Raw genomic sequence first — 18,821 nt, 5'->3', positions numbered from 1 at the left:
AGATAACCAGGTGGGTATAAGTAGTGTCACACACTTTAAGATGTTCTATGAAGATGGTATTGTACACTGTCATCAATCCAAGTAAAATGTAACGTTACGATGGGCTGACTTGTTGCACATTTGATTTTGATTCTAAGACTAGCATCATCTCTGGGTGTTTCAGAGCTCTGCGGTGAAAGATTTACTGTGTCACACAGTCTCCAGTTTAGGCTCGGTCTCAGCTGATTCATTGCTTAACTTGAAATTGCTCCCCAGCCCCAGCTTGCATTTCTAAAGAATTATTTGGGTGTGTGTGATTATTCACAGGACTATTGTATTTGGCCTAGAACCATTTCTTAATAACAATATTTTGCCTGCCCATATAAATATAGTTCTGATTTCAAATTGTGGTTTGAATTCAGTTTTTGTAGAAAAATATTCAGAATTTCTGAGGAGAGGAGAGTAAGTGTTGCTGGAGAAAAAGATGAGTCTTGAGGGACTTTGGAATGGGTGTGTGACTTCCTTTTCCTATAACCTCTCAAAATTAATCTTTTCCTTCCCATGATTTCCTCTAAGTTCTAAGGTCTTTTTCTTTCTCCCTCATCTACTCAAATGTACATTTAAGCACTTGAGTTTGAAATCCCCTTCTGTATTCCATATTGCATTAGGTCAGGACCAATAGTGCGTTTAAAACTTTGGCCTTCAGGGTGTTTTGGCTTTCTGACTTACTTGATTAAAATAACTTTTATCAGAATCATTGCTTTATGAGTTTTACTCTGAAGATGTTCATTCATCATGCAAGTCTTTTGTTTGCTTGGTATTCTTTGAGTTGGGGTCTCACTCTGTTGCCCAAGCTGGCTTCAGATTCTGAGGCTCAACTGATCCTCCTGCCTTGGCCTCCTGAGCAGCTGGGACCTGGTGCAAACCACAATGCCCATAAATAAATAAAACAAAAAAAACCATTATGTGTGCATCTGATGTGTGCTAGGCAGTATATGCATGCCATGGTACATGTAGAAGTCAGAAAACAATTTTGTGAAGTAATTTCTCTCCTCCCACCTTTATGTGGATTCCAGAGATAAAACTTAGGTCATCGGGGTTACAGAGCAGCACTTTTACCTGCTAAACCCTCTCCTGGCTCAGCAGCTCACTTTTTGTTTTTCTAGTTTGTTTAAATAAGAGAGAGTGTGTAATTTAGCTTAATATATGGTTTATGTGGTAAGAACACACTATCCAATACAAATAAACTGTGAGCCACGTGCAAGCCACCCCCCCCCTTTCCCTTTTCTCTTTTGAGAAAGCTTAAAGTGGCTTCACTATATGTAGCTCAGGGTGGCCTCAGATTAGGAATTCTGCCCCAGGCTCCCAAGTGCTTGGATTGCAAGTATGTACTACCATGCCTGATGTAGTAAGTTTTTTTTTTTTTTTATTTTTATGCTTACATTGAAACAGTAAAAAAGGAATAAGAAACACACACACACACACACACACACACACACACACACACACACACACACACACACACTTGATTGGTTAAGATTACTTATTGGAGCTGGAGAGATGGTTCAGCAGCTGCTCTTCCAGAGGACCTGGGTTTGATTCTCAGAACCCGAATGTCAGCTCACAACTGTCTCTTAGCTCCAGGCCCAGGGGAATCTGATATTTTCTGGCCTCCACGGGCACTATATGCACATGGTACACAGAACTGCATACAGGTAAAATACTCAGATAAAATAAAGGCAAAATCTTGAAAACATTATTCTTTGTGTGTGTATCTCTGTGTGTGTGTGTGTGTGTGTGTGTGTGTGTGTGTGTGTGTGTGTGTGTATACACACATGGGTTTATGTGCACCATGTGTACATGTGTATGAACGTATGAGATCCTCTGGACCTGGAGTTTCATGTGGTTATAAGACACCTTGTAGGCTCTGGGAGCCAAACCCAGCTCCTCTGCAAGAGCAGCAAGTACTGAGCCCCATGATAATAATTTTTATAATTACTTTTAAATAACATATTCCTCAAATTATTATCATTTGAAATGTAATCAGTGTAAAACACATTTTAGAAAGAGCTGGAGAGGTGGCTCATGGGTAAGAAGGCATGCTGTGCAAACATAAAGATCTGCATCTGGATCCCCGCACCCATATGGTTGCACTTGTTCCTATAGCCCCAGCACTGTGGAGGCCGGAGGTCACAAGGCTTACTGGCTGCAGTGAGAGACTCAAGGGAATAAGGCAGAAAGTGACAGAGGAGGACACCCGATGACCTCTTCTTGCCTCTGTTAAGCACACAGCCACATGTACATAAGGCGGGGAAGTTTGAGCTGTTTCTCAGTTACTATTCTGTAGCCCTGGTGGAGGGAAAGTCTTTACAGCGACTCCTGTTTCTGCTTGCTGATTTGGTGGGCTCTTTTTGTGGCTAAGGGTTCTGTCCCATCTAGAATGTAATGCTGGGGAAAGGCCTGAATAGCAGTGCATGCCCATAGTGTAAAGTACTTAAAGGGTCCAAGGGAAAATGTCCTTTACTGAGTCAGACTTGAGTAATAGCCCCCGCCCCCGCCTTTTATATCCAATTTTAAATTCCTTATTGGAAAGACAGGAAAGGAAAAGTGTAAGAGATTTTCCAAACACAAACTTTGGTTTTTATAATATGGTTATGGCAACCATTTCTATTTTGGTAAAGCTAGCCTATTATATGAATAACATTTTGTTAGAATTTTGCAATTTAGAGAACCACAAGCCATTGCAAACGTTTAACATGGATGCTTTCATATTTGCATTTAGTGCTGTAAATCAGCATTCTAGTCATTGTATAGGACAGAATGGAGACAAAACAGAGACCTAGCCAGGCGGTGGTCACACATGCCTTTAATGCCAGCACTAAGGAGGCAGAGGCAGGCGGATTGCTGTGAGTTCGAGGCCAGCTGGGTCTACAAAGTGAGTCCAGGACAGCCAAGGCTACATAGAGAAACCCTGTCTCGAACCGCCCCCCCCAAAAAAAACCCAAAACAAAAAACAGAGACCTAATGTGTCTCAGAGGAAAGTCATACAGGGAGGTAAGATAGGCTCTTCATAATGAAGAGTAGATGGGAGCCAGTACATTAGTGTTGTTTTAAAAAATAAAAATCCCAAATGTTCAGTTTTACCAATGAAGACTCAGGAGCCAGGTGCTGGGGTGAAAAGCTGCTAGCTCAGAGAGGCCCCAGAAGCCTAAAGACAAAAGCTTGCTAGCTCAGCTGACAGCCCAGGAGGAAAAGCCAAAAAACTAAAAGCCAAAGAGCTTGCTAACTCAAAGCTCAAAGCCCCTTCTTATCCACACTATCTTAAATACCCTTCAACTCAAAGTCCCTCCTACTCTTTTTTATTGTTTTATATATACATTTATATTATTACATAACATAAAATAACTACATACAGCAAGAAGAACCACAAAAAATCAGGAATTATATTAATGTCTCTCTTATTCTTTAATTCCTGTCAGCTGGTTTCTTGCTCCACCTCTTGACCTAGGGTTAACTTTATTCAATCCTGTGTACAGATAGCTCTTGGATTAAATGTGTGTGCTAGGGCTCAACCACACCAAACAAGAAACAGGTTCTTACAGTTCAGAGTCTTGGGGTTCACAATGGGCCAGATATCCTGCAACAGCATAGCCAGTCCTGTGAAAGAGGAGAAAAACATGCCGAATTCCATGGGAAAGAAAAGTCAGAAAATACACCAGACATTGACGGTCTTTAACTTTTCAAAACTGTACGAAAGACAGCACCAGAACCATGTAATGCTGACGCCTCTATTTTCCTGTGAAGACAGCCAGGTGGATATCAGGTTGCAAACCTGTCTCAGACCATGGACTGTTGCCGTTAATTTAGAAATATGGCCTAATAAATGTTTATTATTAGGCTAATTGTTGCTGCTATTTTCTAACCCCCTAGCAATCAGTGAGAACACAGACACCTGATGCATTTTAAAATGAGCCTTTACCTGGGGCAAGGCAGATATTACCTCCTAAGCCGTCCTCCAATAGCTCCCAGTCTCCATCCCAGTCCGTCTGCTTCCAGTAATTTCTGTTTGGGCTGCCTCCCATCCTCAATCCCAAAGTACTTGCTATTGTTCTTCCTTTGGGTTTCTCTTTCTTTGGGGAACTTCAGAGTCCACGTGGCTCTATTCTGTCCTGTGGTGATTCTCCTTCTGGTTCTTCCTTCATCCTGTCTCCTTCTCTCTCCCAAGATTTTCTTTGTCTCCCAAAGCCGGGAAACTTAGCCACACCTATCCCATTTGCTTGTCCAGGAGTGTCAGCTTTTTATTGGTCAGATAGGACTAAGTTTTTATGCAAGGTTACATAGCAATCTTATGGCACAGAGACAGCAAGCAGTAATTAGCACCGAACCAGAACACCTCCAGCAATGGACAGGGATCAGGGTCCTAAATTTTATACTCAAAACCATAAAATGTGAGTCTTCACACTGCTGGGCAAAACCAACAAAAAGTACATTAGACTTCATCAAAATTTTAAACTATAATGCTTCAAGAGATAGTGGGTAAAAGAAATGATGCACAGAATGGGGAAAGTGCCTGGTAAGGGGACTCGTCCAGCTGTTCCCAGTCAGGGCAGGAGTAGGTGTGGCATCCCTTCTCAGAAGAGGAGGGCTCTTACACGCAGTCTCCACTCTTCACTTCTCCCTAAAATCACTAAGCTCCTCTTTCAGCTCAGGCGACCTACCTCTAAGTAAAGGTGTGAACGGGTGGCCTGAGAGGTTCTTTAGCCACGAAGCCTTGATCCTTTGGCAGGATTAGCTTGTGAACAGGGTGTCTCCTGATTTAATTTAAACTTTGCCTATAAAAATTGCCTGGATTCCGACTGTTTTACAGGTTTTGCTTTGGGGGCGGTGGTTTGATTTTTGTTTTGTTTTGGTTTTGTTTTTGTTTGGAGACAGGGTTTCTGTGTGTAGCCTTGGCTGTCCTGGATTTACTTTGTAGACCAGGCTGGCTTCAAACTCATAGAAATCCACCTGCTTCTGCCTCCCAGAATGCTGCGGTTACAGGTGTGTGCCACCCCACTTGGCTGGCTTTGCTTATTTTTAAATTATGAATTTAGAAATGATCTAAGCATCCTTTTAAGTGAGCCAGCACCGTTGCAGCATGATTAGCAATGTTGTGCTAATCAAGCCCTTAGTTGTGCTCTGCCATTTCTTTTGGGCAGAGCCCCTTGCCCCGTCAGCTACGCTGTGCCGTGGCTTAATTTTTTACATACTCCTTTTGGCTCAGCACAGCAGAGCCCAGCCAGGGAAGGAGAGCAAGCAGAATCTAAAGCTGTCCTTTCCATTTCCTCCCAGTAAGTAGGAGTTGGTCTGGAAAGACATCGTGCAAGGAAGCAGTGGTGACAGTTTGCTTTTTACCTGTGAGTTTGTAAGAGGAGGGAAACCTGTTGTGATTTTTATTCTTCTGTTGAGGAACTGATCATTTTATTGGGGGCCAACCATGAGGAGTACTGCATCCCTTGCCTTCCAGGTAATTTCTGTAACAGTGGTTCAAGCCAAAGAAAAGATGCCAGTAAATGTCCATTCTCCTATAGAGTCGGTCACATGGTCATATTTCTCAGTAAGTCTCACTGTGTGTCTGTCCAGGCTGGTCTGTTAATGCTGACTTTATTCACTTTTTCTTAAAACAGATGAGCTCCACAAAGAGATGCTGGATGACGCGCAGAAGAAATTGATGAACTTAGTGAACAGCACGGAAGGAAAGGTGGACAAGTAAGCGCGGCCTTGGCTGCTTTGCAGGGACTGCTTTCATAGAACAACCCAGCTACGGGAGACGTTTACACACAACTACGTCTTAACATGCCTTTCGCTTTTCTAATATAATGAGGTATAGATAGTTTTCATGACAGTCAATAGAATAACTTATCTTTTTATTTTTAAAGTCTGCTTTCCCAGCTCATTTCTTTTCTCAAAACCATATGCAAGAGTTTAAAAAAATCACTCCTATATGAAATACTTAGAAATAAAAGGCTTATTTTTTAATATTTTCCCTTCTCCACTACCTTTCCGCGAACATATCTAACATGTTTAAATGAAATCTAGTTGTTTATGCCATATCTGACTTAATATTTTAAAATTTAAGATATTATTTAAATTTTTTAGTAAATATGATTGAAGGTGTATAACATCTATCTCCATTTTCATGTCTCTCGGGTGAGAGTCACCTTGTAGGTGCTGAGAATTACTTGAGACACCTCCTCAGTTGGCTATGGGTCCAACGAAATGGGTGGCTAATAAGTGATTTTTTTAAAAAAAGATTTATTTATTATATATACAGCATTTTGTCTGCATGTACACCTACATGCCAGAAGAGGGCATCAGATCTCATTATAGCCATTGTGAGCCACCATGTGGTTGCTGGAAATTGAACTCAGGACCTTTGGAATAGCAGCCAGCGCTCTTAAGCTCTGAGCCATCTCTCCAGCCCCAAAATGATTTTTTTTTAAAGTATGCATTTTGGGTTATCTGAAATATTCCTAATTAGGCTTATTTAAAAAGCCAGTTTAGAGTAGCTTATTATTCAGTCTTTATAATTAAGCATCTCATTGCTTACGTATAAGAAAATGTTTTTAGATATGCTTGTGGTAGATTGGCCATGTTAGGTTGCTCTAAACTGTTTATGCCTTGATTTTCCTAGAGTCCTTATGAGAAACCTCTTCATTGGTCATTTCCACACACCTAAAAATCAGCGTCATGAAGTGCTTCGACTGATGGGGAGCATCCTGGGTGTTAAAAGGGAGGAAATGGAGCAGGTAACTAGACAGTAAAACCACTCGAAATCCCCTTTCCTCTCTTCACCCCAACCTCTTTCCTCATAGCTCTCTCATTCTATGCTACCCTCTCCACCTTCCTCTTTCCTCTTTTCCCCTGTCTTTCACTGGGGATGGAACCCAGCATGCTCTCATGTGTTTGGTAAGCACTGCATTACTGAGCTACAGTCTGCTTCTCATTCTAGATTTTTGTTGTTGTTGTTTTGTTTTTCGAGGCAGGGTCTCTCTGTGTAGCCTTGGCTGTCCTGGACTCACTTTGTAGACCAGGTTGGCCTCGAACTCACAGCGATCCGCCTGCCTCTGCCTCCTGAGTGCTGGGATTAAAGGCGTGCGCCACCACAGTCTGGCTCATTCTAGATATGTTTATAATTACATTTGTAATTAAGGACATCATGGAAAATAGTTCCTTTTTACTGTATATGTAACTTGGATTTAATACAGTTTTCTTAATCAAAGTGGTATTTTTGTTCAGTTACTACGGTGTTAGTTTAAATATTTTACTACTTATTAACCAGTTGTCTTATCGGGTGGCTAACATTTTTTGAGATATCACCATGCCAGAACATTTATTTCAGATTGTGCTTGAGGTGACATTTTTCTCTGTACCCTCTGTCAGTAATAGGAAACACTGACTAGAATTTGATTTTCAAAGGATGATTTACTCTTCCTGAAGTCACACAAGAGTGGTTCTTATTTGTCATGTCTTGTATTGATTTTTGTTGTTGTTATTGTTCTGTTTTAAAATGTTCTTACAGCTGTTTGCCGAAGATCAAGGAGGTGTTACTCGGTGGATGACCGGATGGCTTGGAGGAGGATCTAAAAGTGTGCCCAATACACCTTTGAGGCCAAATCAGCAATCTGTGTTTAATAGTGTAAGCCCAGTTTTATTCTTACTGAGCATGAATGATGAAGTGTTTGCATATCACAATCATTTGCATAGTATCACATTTCTTTTGCAACATTTAATACAACCCTAGTAATATAACCAAAATACTTTCTCTTAGTCCTTTTCAGAACTCTTTGTTAAATTTCTGGAAACAGAATCTCATCCATCAGCCCCGCCCCCAAAGCTGTCAGTTCATGACCTGAAGCCTCTAGATTCTCCAGGAAGAAGGAAAGCTGACGCAGGCACACCGGAGCACTTCCGAGGTAAGACTGGCATGTGCTTTCCCTCAGGGGTAAATCAGATGCCTAATTTACGACTTAGCATGATAGTGGCATTTAGTTTTCAGTGTTTTTGACAAGTGTCAATCTGCTTCCATAATTCTAATGTCAACAAATTTAGGCCTGACATGTTGTAGCTGCTTGCTATATATTTGTTTTAATTAATGTAAATAGTATGAAATGTTTCCATTTTATGTCAGAATAATTCCCAGCGTCTTCCTCAGAAACCTTCTAATTTGTCATTTCCACCCCCCCCCCAAATCATACATATAGTGTAGACTACTTATAGACACTAGTATATTTAGAGATACTGTAGCGTGTTTGTAATTATCAGTGTAAGTCACTTTGAATTACTCTACTGGAAATGGTGCTGAGCTAGATACATCTTTGCATTGTCCCCTGTTTTCATTTCTCTCTGATGGTATTCTTACAAATCAAAGTTAGAAACATAATTTATAGTTTGAAAATGATTTTCATCTTTGGATTTTTTACGTTTAATAGCCAAACTTTACTACACAAATAATATATATAATGTTGGTTTAGTTAACTGACCTAAACATCCAAGAATGTACAAAGCACCCTTGTGTGTGGAACGATCTGTCTGGAAGGAAATAATTGGTGAATACCACTGAGTTGTAAGAGTCTTAGTTATATTATATGGAAGATACTGGCATATAGTAAAATTTGCTAGTCAAAATCAAACTGTCCACCAGACTATAAACCAATTCTCTTTCCCTACAATTTACATATTTTAATTTAGACTCACATGTTCTAGTATAGACTTAAGGACAATATCATATGCTTCCTAGTTCAAGTCACATACCATAGTTAAATTGGATAAAATATTAAAGAATTTCTGTTCTAGAATTTTAAAACTTTCTTAGTTATTTAAACAAATATTTCTATACTTAGGAACTTTTATACAAAGTTGAAATAATAAAGCTTATCTGTCATTAAGATAAAACTTTGGCTGCTAAATTCAGTGAAAAGTTGTCACTCTAGGATTGTAGACTGTACTGAGGACATTTTTCTTTTTCATGTTATGCTGGGTTGTAGCTACCTAAAAGAGATTCTCACATTCTTTATCGCAAGATCTCCACATTTCTCTGTCTTTCCTATCCTCCCTCCTTCCATCCCTCCCTCCCCCCTTCTTCCTTTCTCTCTCCCTCACCATCTTCCCTTCCGCCATTGACTGAGCTCAGCTTAGTGTGTGTGTCAGTCAGAAGTGGACTGAGGTACGGCAGGGTTCACATGGAAGACACAAACTTAGTGTCTACGCTGTGTTCACCAGTATGTAGAGATTAGTGTCCACCTGTGTTCACAGCGTGTGTAGGGTCCACCTGTGTTCACAGTGTGTGTAGGTGTGTAGTGTTCCCCGGTGTTCACAGCATGTAGAGCTTAGTGGGCAGCACAGCTTTTACAGTTTAGGAAATTGTTGGTCACAGGAGTCCAGAGTGGGAATCCAGAAGTTCTTGGTAACAGCTGCATATAGTGAATTTGTCTGTCTTTGTCTTAGGAGCCTGCTTTTTAAGTTTCCCACTGCTTAAGAAGGGACTTCCAAGGGTTTGCTTGCCTCTCAACTATGACACTATTAGTGTTCTTGGGTAATAAGGCAGAATTTTAGCCACCAAGACCAGTCATAAATCAATTATCTATCCTAATGAAAATGAATTGTAACTGCCCAAGCCAATAAATAAATAATACCACTGAAAATGTCTCTAGCCTTTGAATGCCTAAAAGATGATTGAGTCATGTAAGCATATATTATTTGTTTTTCTGGTAAATTAATTTTAATGACTATTGCATCACTATAATAATATGACATACCAGCATTTTTCATAGCTATTATGATCACTGGGAAATTTTAAGTTCTCAAGTCCCTCATCTTTCAGGTAGGTATGAAAAATTTATAGCTTGCAACATATCATCATTTCCAAACTATTACAGTAAGTGTAGCTTTCCGTTATATAACTAATATTTGAAGATAAAATACTTTAATCAATATTGTGCATGCAAATAATCTGTCCCCTTTTCTTTCTTCCTTTCTTTCTTTCTTTTTTTTAAATTAAATTTACTTACTTATTCACTTTACATCCCGACTGCAGCCCCCTCCCTCTTCTTCTTCTGGTCCCTGGGCCCCCTCTTTTCTTCTCAGAAAAGGAGAGAGCACCGACCCCCCCCCCCCCCCCCGATATCACTTCAAATCTCCTCAGGACTGAGTGCATCCTCCTCCATTGAGGCCAGGCTAGGGAGAAGTGATCCAATAGCAGGCTACAGAGTTCATGTCAGAGATAGTCTCATTCTACTTGCTAGGGAACCCCATGAAGACCAGGCTGCCCATCAGTTACGTATGTGTAGGGGGCCTAGGTCCAGACCATGCACGCTTTTTGGTTGGTGTTTCAGTCTCTTGTAAGCCCCCGTGGGCCTCTGGGAATGAGGGCTGTGGACCAGGAATCCTGTCCCTTTTTCTACCATTCTTTTTTGTTTGTTTCTTCTCTTTTGTGTTTGGGTCTCTGTGATCACCATGACCAACAGAGTAAAGGCCGGTGTGAGGCAAGATGACAGTTCAGTTCAACAGGACTAGGTAGCAGGTGTTGGTTCAACTTCAGGAGTCTGACCTTGAGTAGTTTATGTTAGGCATATTTAAGCACAGAACAATTTGGTGAAAATTTATCTGGTGAGTCCTTTGTACACAATAAAGCTTAAGACATGACTACATCAGAACTATTTGTTAAGTACATATGACATTTTCCAAATGGGTTCTGTAGACTGACTACATTTGACACCTTTTATAAAGATACGTTTTATAGATTGACAAGCTCACTCTGAGGATCTAGGGGAATATCTAAGTGTGGTCTTGGTTACACAATACAAAGGTCACCAGGATATTAGCCACACCCACTCCCAGTCTTGTAGGCAGAAAGCAGGTTTTGCATCCTTCCTCTGAAGAGATGGTGTAGCATTCCTGGTTCTCCATGCTTATCTGTGAGTTTTAGGACCTCCATGCTTTCCACACTTTTGCTCATCTGCTTTTCATAGATTGATCCTGCTTATAGGATCCAGAACTCAGCAGCGTACAAATTTAATTTGTCGATAGCCAAATATGGAAACCTAAAGCACACGTGACATTGCTTTTTATCAGAAGATACTTTGAATGACTAGGAATGAACTGTCATGAGTTTTTCATAATACACATTAGTGTTCTTACAGTGTTGTTTATTGTGTGTGTACACATGTCTGTGTGCGTGTGTGTGTGTGTGTGTGTGTGCTCCATGCACACTTTAGGAAGTCAGAGAAGAACTTTTGTGGGTTTGCTTCTCTTGTACAACATGGGTTCTGGGGCTGAACTCAGTTCATCAGAGTTGGATGGAGGCTTGGCATTAGGGGCTGTTGCCTGCTGAGCCATCTTGTTGGCCTACAGATTAGTATTTTGTGCTTAGGATTTTGAGGGTCTGTTTGTGTTTTTGTTTTGAGTACAGGATAGTCCAAAACCTGTGCCTAATAGTATTGTTATGATCAGTAGGGTGAAATTTAAAATTTGATAGTAGTGACACACTGGTTACTTAAATGTCTATTAAAGCTGGCATAAGTCCAGCTGTCAAAGTAGAGACAGGAGGATCATCCTCAGCTATTGGGGATTCAAGGTCAGCCTGAACAAGAGACCTTGTCTCAACAACAAACCCCAACAACTGTGTTGATGAGTTTGAGAAAACTATTGGAACAGGTTTCTTCATATTCTTGTGTTGAGGTTATTTCATTAAAGCTCTTTGTGAAGGATAGAACCTAAATCTGTATCCTGTTTTTTAGATATAGCAGAATCCAGGACAGGAAGAAGAACAGATCTGAATCCGTTCTTGGCTCCGCGCTCAGCAGCTGTGCCCCTTATTAACCCAGCTGGACATGGACCTGGTGGGCCTGGGCATCTTCTTTTGAAGCCCATCTCAGATGTTCTACCCACATTTACACCTTTGCCAGTGTCACCGGACAACAGTGCTGGCGTTGTACTCAAAGACCTTCTAAAGCAATAGGTGGTTTTGAGCCAGAGACTAGATAGCACTTTAAGGAAACCATGAACACTGTATGTGTGAACTTTACCACAAAGTGGCCTTCTGGAAAGAGTCATGTATTTGTTTGTAGTTCTAATTTCTCTGTTACTAAAAGTTTTTTTTTGTTGTGTTGTTGTTGGTTTTTTTTTTTTTTTTCCCCGAGACAGGGTTTCTCTGTGTAGCCTTGGCTGTCCTGGACTCATTTTGTAGACCAGGCTGGCCTCGAACTCACAGTGATCCACCTGCCTCTGCCTCCCGAATGCTGGGATTAAAGGTGTGCGCCACCACGCCCAGCCAATAGAAATATTCTTAATGCTTTTAGAAACTGCAGGTGTCAGAAAAGCAAGTATCTGCTATATAATGTCTTTTTTTTTTTCACTTTATGATTGTACTGAGTTAAAACTAGGAGCATTTGGTTTACTTTTTAATTTATAAAACTCTAAAGAGGAGAGGCAAGAACAGTAGTAACTGTGTGTCTGCTTCTATACCCCCAGATTTTCAAGCTCATGTAATATAGGGACAGGTAGTCCATCTTTTAAAGATAAGGAATTGATTCCCCCTCCCTCTCCAAAGATGCCTAATAAAGGCTTCTCTGCATAGAGCAGGAAATGCCCTGCGGTATGCACTGCTCACCTGGAGAGGACCTTGTGTAGGGAGAGAAGAGGGAGCAGAGCTGTTCTGGGAGAGCTCGGGTACCCTGAAGCAAAGTAGGTTAGGGTGCTGTGCAGTTTCATCTGACCATCGCTGTCAAGATCCAACTCGTGGAGCGGCCTTTTTGTAGCCTTGCTGCCTTGCTTAGTCCCTGACAGCTGCTGTCACCCTCTGTAATTTTGTTATTCTGTAAATGCTGTTTAAATGAAATCACATGTTATGTAACCTCTTAAAATGGGCGTTTTTCACTTAGCATAATTCCCCTGGGATTCATCCAAGTTGTTTCATGGGTCAGTAGTTTGTTTCTTTTTATTGTGGAGTACATGCTGCGAGTAACTAAATGCTATCATTTGCTTTCAAGAGCTGAACTGTCTTTTAAAGTATTACCTAAAACTACAGGTTTTCAGCTGGGCCTGTGGCTCAGGATTAGTCTCAGTACTTGGGAGGCATAGCAAGAGGATTTCTTAGGACTTTGAGGCCAGCCTGGTCTACACAGTGAGTTTCAGGCTAGCCAGAGCAACAAACATAGTGAGCCCTTTCCTCAAAACACACACAGACACCACAATCAAAAACTGTGCAGTTTCCTTTCACAAATGCACAAATACAAGGAACTCTCCTGTAAGGTTACACTGTATAGCTGGATCCACATAAATCTTAGACCACTGTTAGCAATATCCTGGGACCTGTCACCTCCTGCCTCTGTGAGCCTCGCCTGTGTGGGCTGCAGCACTCCATGCATACGCATCATGGTGGGCACTTCACTGCACCTGCACCTGCACCAGGTGTTTGCAACTTAAAGCAAGTATTTCTGTACTTTTCTACAAAGCCGTTACCTGACTCACAACTTTTGTTGTATCAGGATGTTCATATTTGTATTGGTTGATGATGTACATTTAAAAGTCATTTCTTGCATATTTTGTATATTCAGATTAGCCTTTAAAAGAGAAAAAAGCCTGTATAGCAAGGAAGAGTGGAAATGAGACTAAGTCAAAAGTGTCGTCAGTCCTGGCACCTGTCAGAGATAAGTTGGACTGTTTGTAAATTCATCTATGATAAACTGTATATTTCTAATGTGTTTGGAAGGCTGGAGGTTTTAATCATGTGCTTTGATGGTTACTTTGATGTACTTTGATTCTGAAGAATCAAGTAACTGAGATAATGCTGCTCCCTGATGTCACCTGAGTCCTTAACTAACTCACTACCCTAACTTCTCTGCCACATTAACATTGTTAATAGAAATGTTAAGCTGTCCCTGCCACTTTTGCCAGTGGTTACGGAGTCCCCTCAACTTACAGTGGGCTCACAGCCCAGTAAATACATCATAATAAGATAACATCTTTAATTGGGCATTCCTTTGCTGTACCCAGGTGTCCGTGGGCGAGGCTTAGCATGGTTGCTTGCCCTCGGGGCGACTGAGCAGCTCCCACTGCTGCCTGCCCAGCATTGAGAAGAGAGAAATTCTAAATCTGAGGCTCGGTTTCTGCTCAATGTGTACCATTTTGGCAAACCTCAGAATTGACACAGAGTTAAGCCACTGTAAGCTGAAGATCTGCTGGCACAGGTTTTTATATGCTTCTTAAGTTCTCCTCCCTCATTAGCCTGCATCGTCTACTGCTTGCCAGAGAATTGTAAGTTCTACATAAAGCAGCCAAAGGACTAGGTTTTACACTACGAAGAAAATAGAAGATATAAATGTTTTCTTTTAAAGAAGAGGTACATGGTGGGTATTTAAGCAATATACTTTATATTTAAATAACTTTTATGACATTTGAAGTTCCTTGACCAGAACAACCTGCCCTCACCCACCATTTCATGTAACCTAAGTTTGGAAGCTGTTGTGATGGGGGCCATTTTACACCAGGTATTACATGGCTGCTATTGAAGTGTATGGCCTTGTCTGAAAGCTGTAGTACACGATGTCTCCGTTGTATGCATTCGAAGTGTGCAGTGATCTGGACCAGACGTACCTCATCAGCTTTTCTAAAACTAAGTTGTACAGAGATGGGCCATCTATCTGCTCAAGGAAAGTCCGTAGCAGAGAGCGAGAAGCATGCACACTGTGTTTCCAACGGGACACTACTAGTGGCATGCTGGCTGCAGCGCGGTAAGTGCAGTAAGTCTGCTCATGATGGCTGCGAGCACTTCGTGGAATTTGGTTGAATTTTGTATCAGAAGCCACAGACTTACTGCGGTGTTGTAACTGCTCTAAGTTTGCTGTTGATTTCTTCCTGCACTTAGTGGAATTTGTGGTTGAGTATTGCATGGAAACCACAGTCCTTCACAACATTCCTAATGGTTTTCAAGTACCACGAAATATACTATCAAGAATTCACCCTGCCATTGGTGTTGAGTGAATGGAATCACCAGCCTGTGCTTCCGAGAGTTTTACTTCTAGACATTCTTGTTTGTTTCTTAACAGAGGGGAAGACCAAAGCACATAGGCAAAGCGATGGCACGTAGCTAGCCAGCTAAACATCAGATATCACCCAAGAAAGGCCTTTAGTGCCTTTAACCCTCCAAAGGATTCAAGAGCGTTGAAGCACTTAACCCAGTCAGCTATGGGAGGAGGGGCTGGCACAGGTGAAGAGATGAAACCCTTAGTGCTGCATTTGAACTGGAGTTTTTTTAAATTAAAGAAATTTTTATATATCATGGCATTCAAAGCATCTATCCACAAAAATTTCTCTTTTGTAAATATCAGTTAAGTTAGGTAATATTTATTTTATATATTCCTCTGGGGAAAAGATGATCATTGTAATGTTGGCATTTGTGATGATTTGCCAGTCTTTATATCTTAACTTATTATTATTTAGTTACTTAAGACTGATACATTGTTTTGGTTTATAGGAAAATAACTAAATGTGAGAAATTTCCAACTGTACCATAAGATTTGGCTATGTTTTATATAGAGCTGAAGCCAATGCACTCTTGAATTTTTCAGGAGCATTGCAAGGCAAAAAACAAAAACAAAAAACCTCCAAATAAAAATGATATAAGTTGGCTGTCTCCATCCACAATAAAAACACTTGGGAAACAGCTGTTGTTGTCTCTTTAGGGGAAGAAATGACTTGCATGGATTGTTTGTCGCAGCCTCTGATGACTCGGGTCTTCACTGGCTCGGCATGTCTGCTGCCTTGGATGTTAAGCATGGACTACTTAGGACTCTCAGGATTGTGTGTGAAAGGATCTGAGGGTTTAGTTGAACTTTTCCTCTCTTCCCTTCAGATGACATAGTGTGCATCACTGGCTGGCAAATAGAGGTACTGTTCGTAGGCATCTCTGCTGACATTAGGATGGAGAGAGAATCATTTAAAACAGAGAGTGTCCTGTGTGTGTAAATATTGTGGGGAGGTCAGGGAGCCCATGAAAAAAGTGTGCAGGTGGGGTGGCTGTCCTCAGATGGGAAAGGCTCTCTCTCCCAGACAGGAGTGAGGGGGGGGGGTACAAACAGCAAGTGGAGGTGCACTGTGATGTGGAAGTCTGCTGAGGAGGGAGTATGGCCTTTCCTGAGGCTTGAGCCAAGCGGGTGAAACAGAACATGTACAGGTAAGTGGAGGTTACACATGCTAGGTACAGGTTAGAGTCACACATGCCAGGTGCTACAAGGCCCTGCTGGGCAGCAGATGGGAGGAGCAGGCTGGTAAGTACCGCCAGGGAGTGCTTGTAGCCCTGACCAGTTCCAGTGGAGTACAGAACGTGGCAACTGAACCTTGTCCTCCTGTCTTTGACTTGGGTCATGTGAATAGAGATGTAATTGAGGGTTTTATAACACATTGTCAAAACTTCACAATCATATAAATTAATAGTCTTTCATAGTTGCAACAGTATTTATGTTAGAGATAAGGAGCAACTTTAAAATGTTACTTAGATCTCTTAAGTCAAACATTTGAACCCTGAGTTTTCTGCCTTGGCTCGTAACATGGAGTCTTTATTGACCCATGCTGGGGTTAAGATGTTAGTAATTTGCCCTGTAACAATGCCCTAACTGAGAATTTTCAGCTGTCTTGTTACACATTCTTTTTTCGCTCCAACAACCTTTAACTTCAGTTCACTATTTCTGGCCCTCAGTTAAATCTTGGTGATTTGAAATATTTGGCTGAATCTCATACAAAGTTTGTTAAATTTATTTTATAGATAGCTCAGAAATCCCTTAAAATCAAGATACGTTTTGTTGTTGTTGTCACTCTGAAATAAATGTTGAAGGTGTGTGAGTTCTCTCACAGTGCAGGGTCAGTCTCCCTCCTTGAGCCACAGTGACCTGGTGTGTGTCCTTAACTGTGTGCACTTCCAGAGGGCACGGGTTCCCGATAGCTGGCGAAGGGAGACACCATTTCTTTTAAAGAGCAAGAAACAAAGCAGTACACACTTGCCTTGCAACTTGGTAGGTAATAAGAACCATGATGTCATCTGTCACCCCCTTAACCAAATCCGTTTAAAGTGACTCCTCGAATAAAAGAGACCATCAGGGTAAAACTGTGACTTGTTTTTATTATAGTTCAGCATGTTTTGTATGTGTGTGTGGGTGCACATGTGTGCACATCAAGATAGTATCCTGGAGTTGTTTTCTCTTTGTTCCATCATGTGGGTTCCAAGGATCAGACTGCAGTTGTCAGGCTTCGCAGCAAGCATCTCTGCTGAGCCATCCCACTGGTTTGCAAAATAGAAAGGGAGAAGTTAAAAAAAATTTTTTTTTTTGTTTTTTAAAACATACATGGGGTGTGTAGTTTATTTTTAATTAAGATAATTATTATGAAGTTTTTTTCTCCCTCCTTAAAGCATTTCCACACCACATAAACTAACTTGGACATGTTTGTTCAACTGTTTCTGCTTGGAGAGGTACTTAGTAGTTGGTGGCACCTGTGTTGAAAAGTCGGCTCTTCACAGCACTGATGCTTAAAATGAAAGCTCCCCTCCTAACAGTTTGTCTGGCTTCTATTCTCCTTGCTTTTGTTATTTAATCATTTTTTAAAATGTTGGTTTTGAAGACTTACGTGTGTGTGTGTGTGTGTGTGTGTGTGTGTGTGTGTGTGTGTGTGTGTGTAAGTACTGTAGAGGCCAGAAGAGGGCATTGGATCCCCTGGCGCTAGAGTCACAGGTGGTTGTAAGCCACCCAATGTAAGTGCTGGAAACTGAGCTTGAGTCCCTGGAAGCATACTCAGCACTTCTAACCACGGAGGCAGCCAGCTGTGTTGTTTTCCCGAACTGGATCTTGCGGGATCCTCTTGTCCACGCCTCCACAGTGCTCGGGTTACAGGCATGGGTCACAGTTTCTTTCCTACTTTTGACATCAGATTTACTTGCTGAGATTTGCCCTTCAGTGTTCAGGACATGGCTATTGGGGCCATCTGGATGGCCGTTATGAAGAGATCCACCTGCCCTCCTTGAAGAAAGCAAACTAGTGTCAATTTCTTTTCTTTTCTTTTCTTTTTTGACACTAAACAACCACTTGAGGGCTTTGGGAGGTGACAGTAGGCAAGTTGACGTCAATCAGGATTTACCAGTTTTTTGAAAGGCGTCTAGAGCTTTGTGTAAGAACTATTGGAATCTGGGACCTTCCTGCTAGAACTCCTTTAACCCCAAACCTCTGAGCAGATCATGAAAGCCAGCACCTTTGCTGCAGTAGGAGTCCGGCTCCAGGCTGGGAATGAGCATGAGAAAGGGGCTGGGCCAGCAGGAATCCATTGTGCAGCCCTGCAGGGCAGAATTGTAGCTGGTCCAGGGTGATAGCTGGAAGGGAGGTCTGGGCCAACATGGTGTGGACCTGAGTGGGCTGTTCACTTGCACACACAGCCCTCTACTATATGTGAAAGCCTCCAAGCTCTGGAGGTCGAGTAAGAACAAGCATGACTGGCTACTGCAGGATTGGACTGACCCTGGGAAGTCAGACTAGAAATTCGAACAAGAGTGTAAAACGGATCAGAAGAGGCTGTGGTGAGACAAACTTGACCGAAACTGTTGAGTTTTCAACCAGAAATAATGAGAAACGTAAGGAAGAAAATATGGCCCACATTCAGCAAAAGGTCAGAAAAAAAAAAAAACCTGTGGGCTGAGATGTTGGATTTGGCCCACGAAAACTGCAAATATGATTGCAAGTCCAGAAGAATTAAAAAAAAAAAAAAAAAAAAAAGCAGAGAACAGTGATGGGGCTTTGCTCATGGGCCTCATCACGTTGGAG

At 41.5% G+C, this 18,821-nt stretch overlaps 1 protein-coding gene across 2 annotated transcripts in view; it reads left to right on the top strand.

Moving 5' to 3' along the window:
* The window catches only part of Trip11 (thyroid hormone receptor interactor 11), a 71,304-nt gene extending 59,183 nt beyond the window's left edge, over window positions 1-12,121 (top strand). For both annotated transcript variants that reach the window (XM_051150611.1, XM_051150603.1), the window contains exons 17-21: window positions 5,646-5,727; window positions 6,653-6,767; window positions 7,541-7,657; window positions 7,790-7,934; window positions 11,757-12,121. In XM_051150611.1, the coding sequence (XP_051006568.1) occupies window positions 5,646-5,727; window positions 6,653-6,767; window positions 7,541-7,657; window positions 7,790-7,934; window positions 11,757-11,977 (680 nt within the window). In that variant the 3' untranslated portion in view covers window positions 11,978-12,121. The remainder of the gene's footprint in view (window positions 1-5,645; window positions 5,728-6,652; window positions 6,768-7,540; window positions 7,658-7,789; window positions 7,935-11,756) is intronic.
* The last annotated feature ends 6,700 nt before the right edge of the window (window positions 12,122-18,821 follow it).

The sequence above is a fragment of the Acomys russatus genome, chromosome 1, assembly GCF_903995435.1.
Source record: "Acomys russatus chromosome 1, mAcoRus1.1, whole genome shotgun sequence".
Lineage (NCBI taxonomy): Eukaryota > Metazoa > Chordata > Mammalia > Rodentia > Muridae > Acomys > Acomys russatus.
Note: the sequence above shows the minus strand (reverse complement) of the source record. Positions and strands in the feature narration are given on the sequence as shown.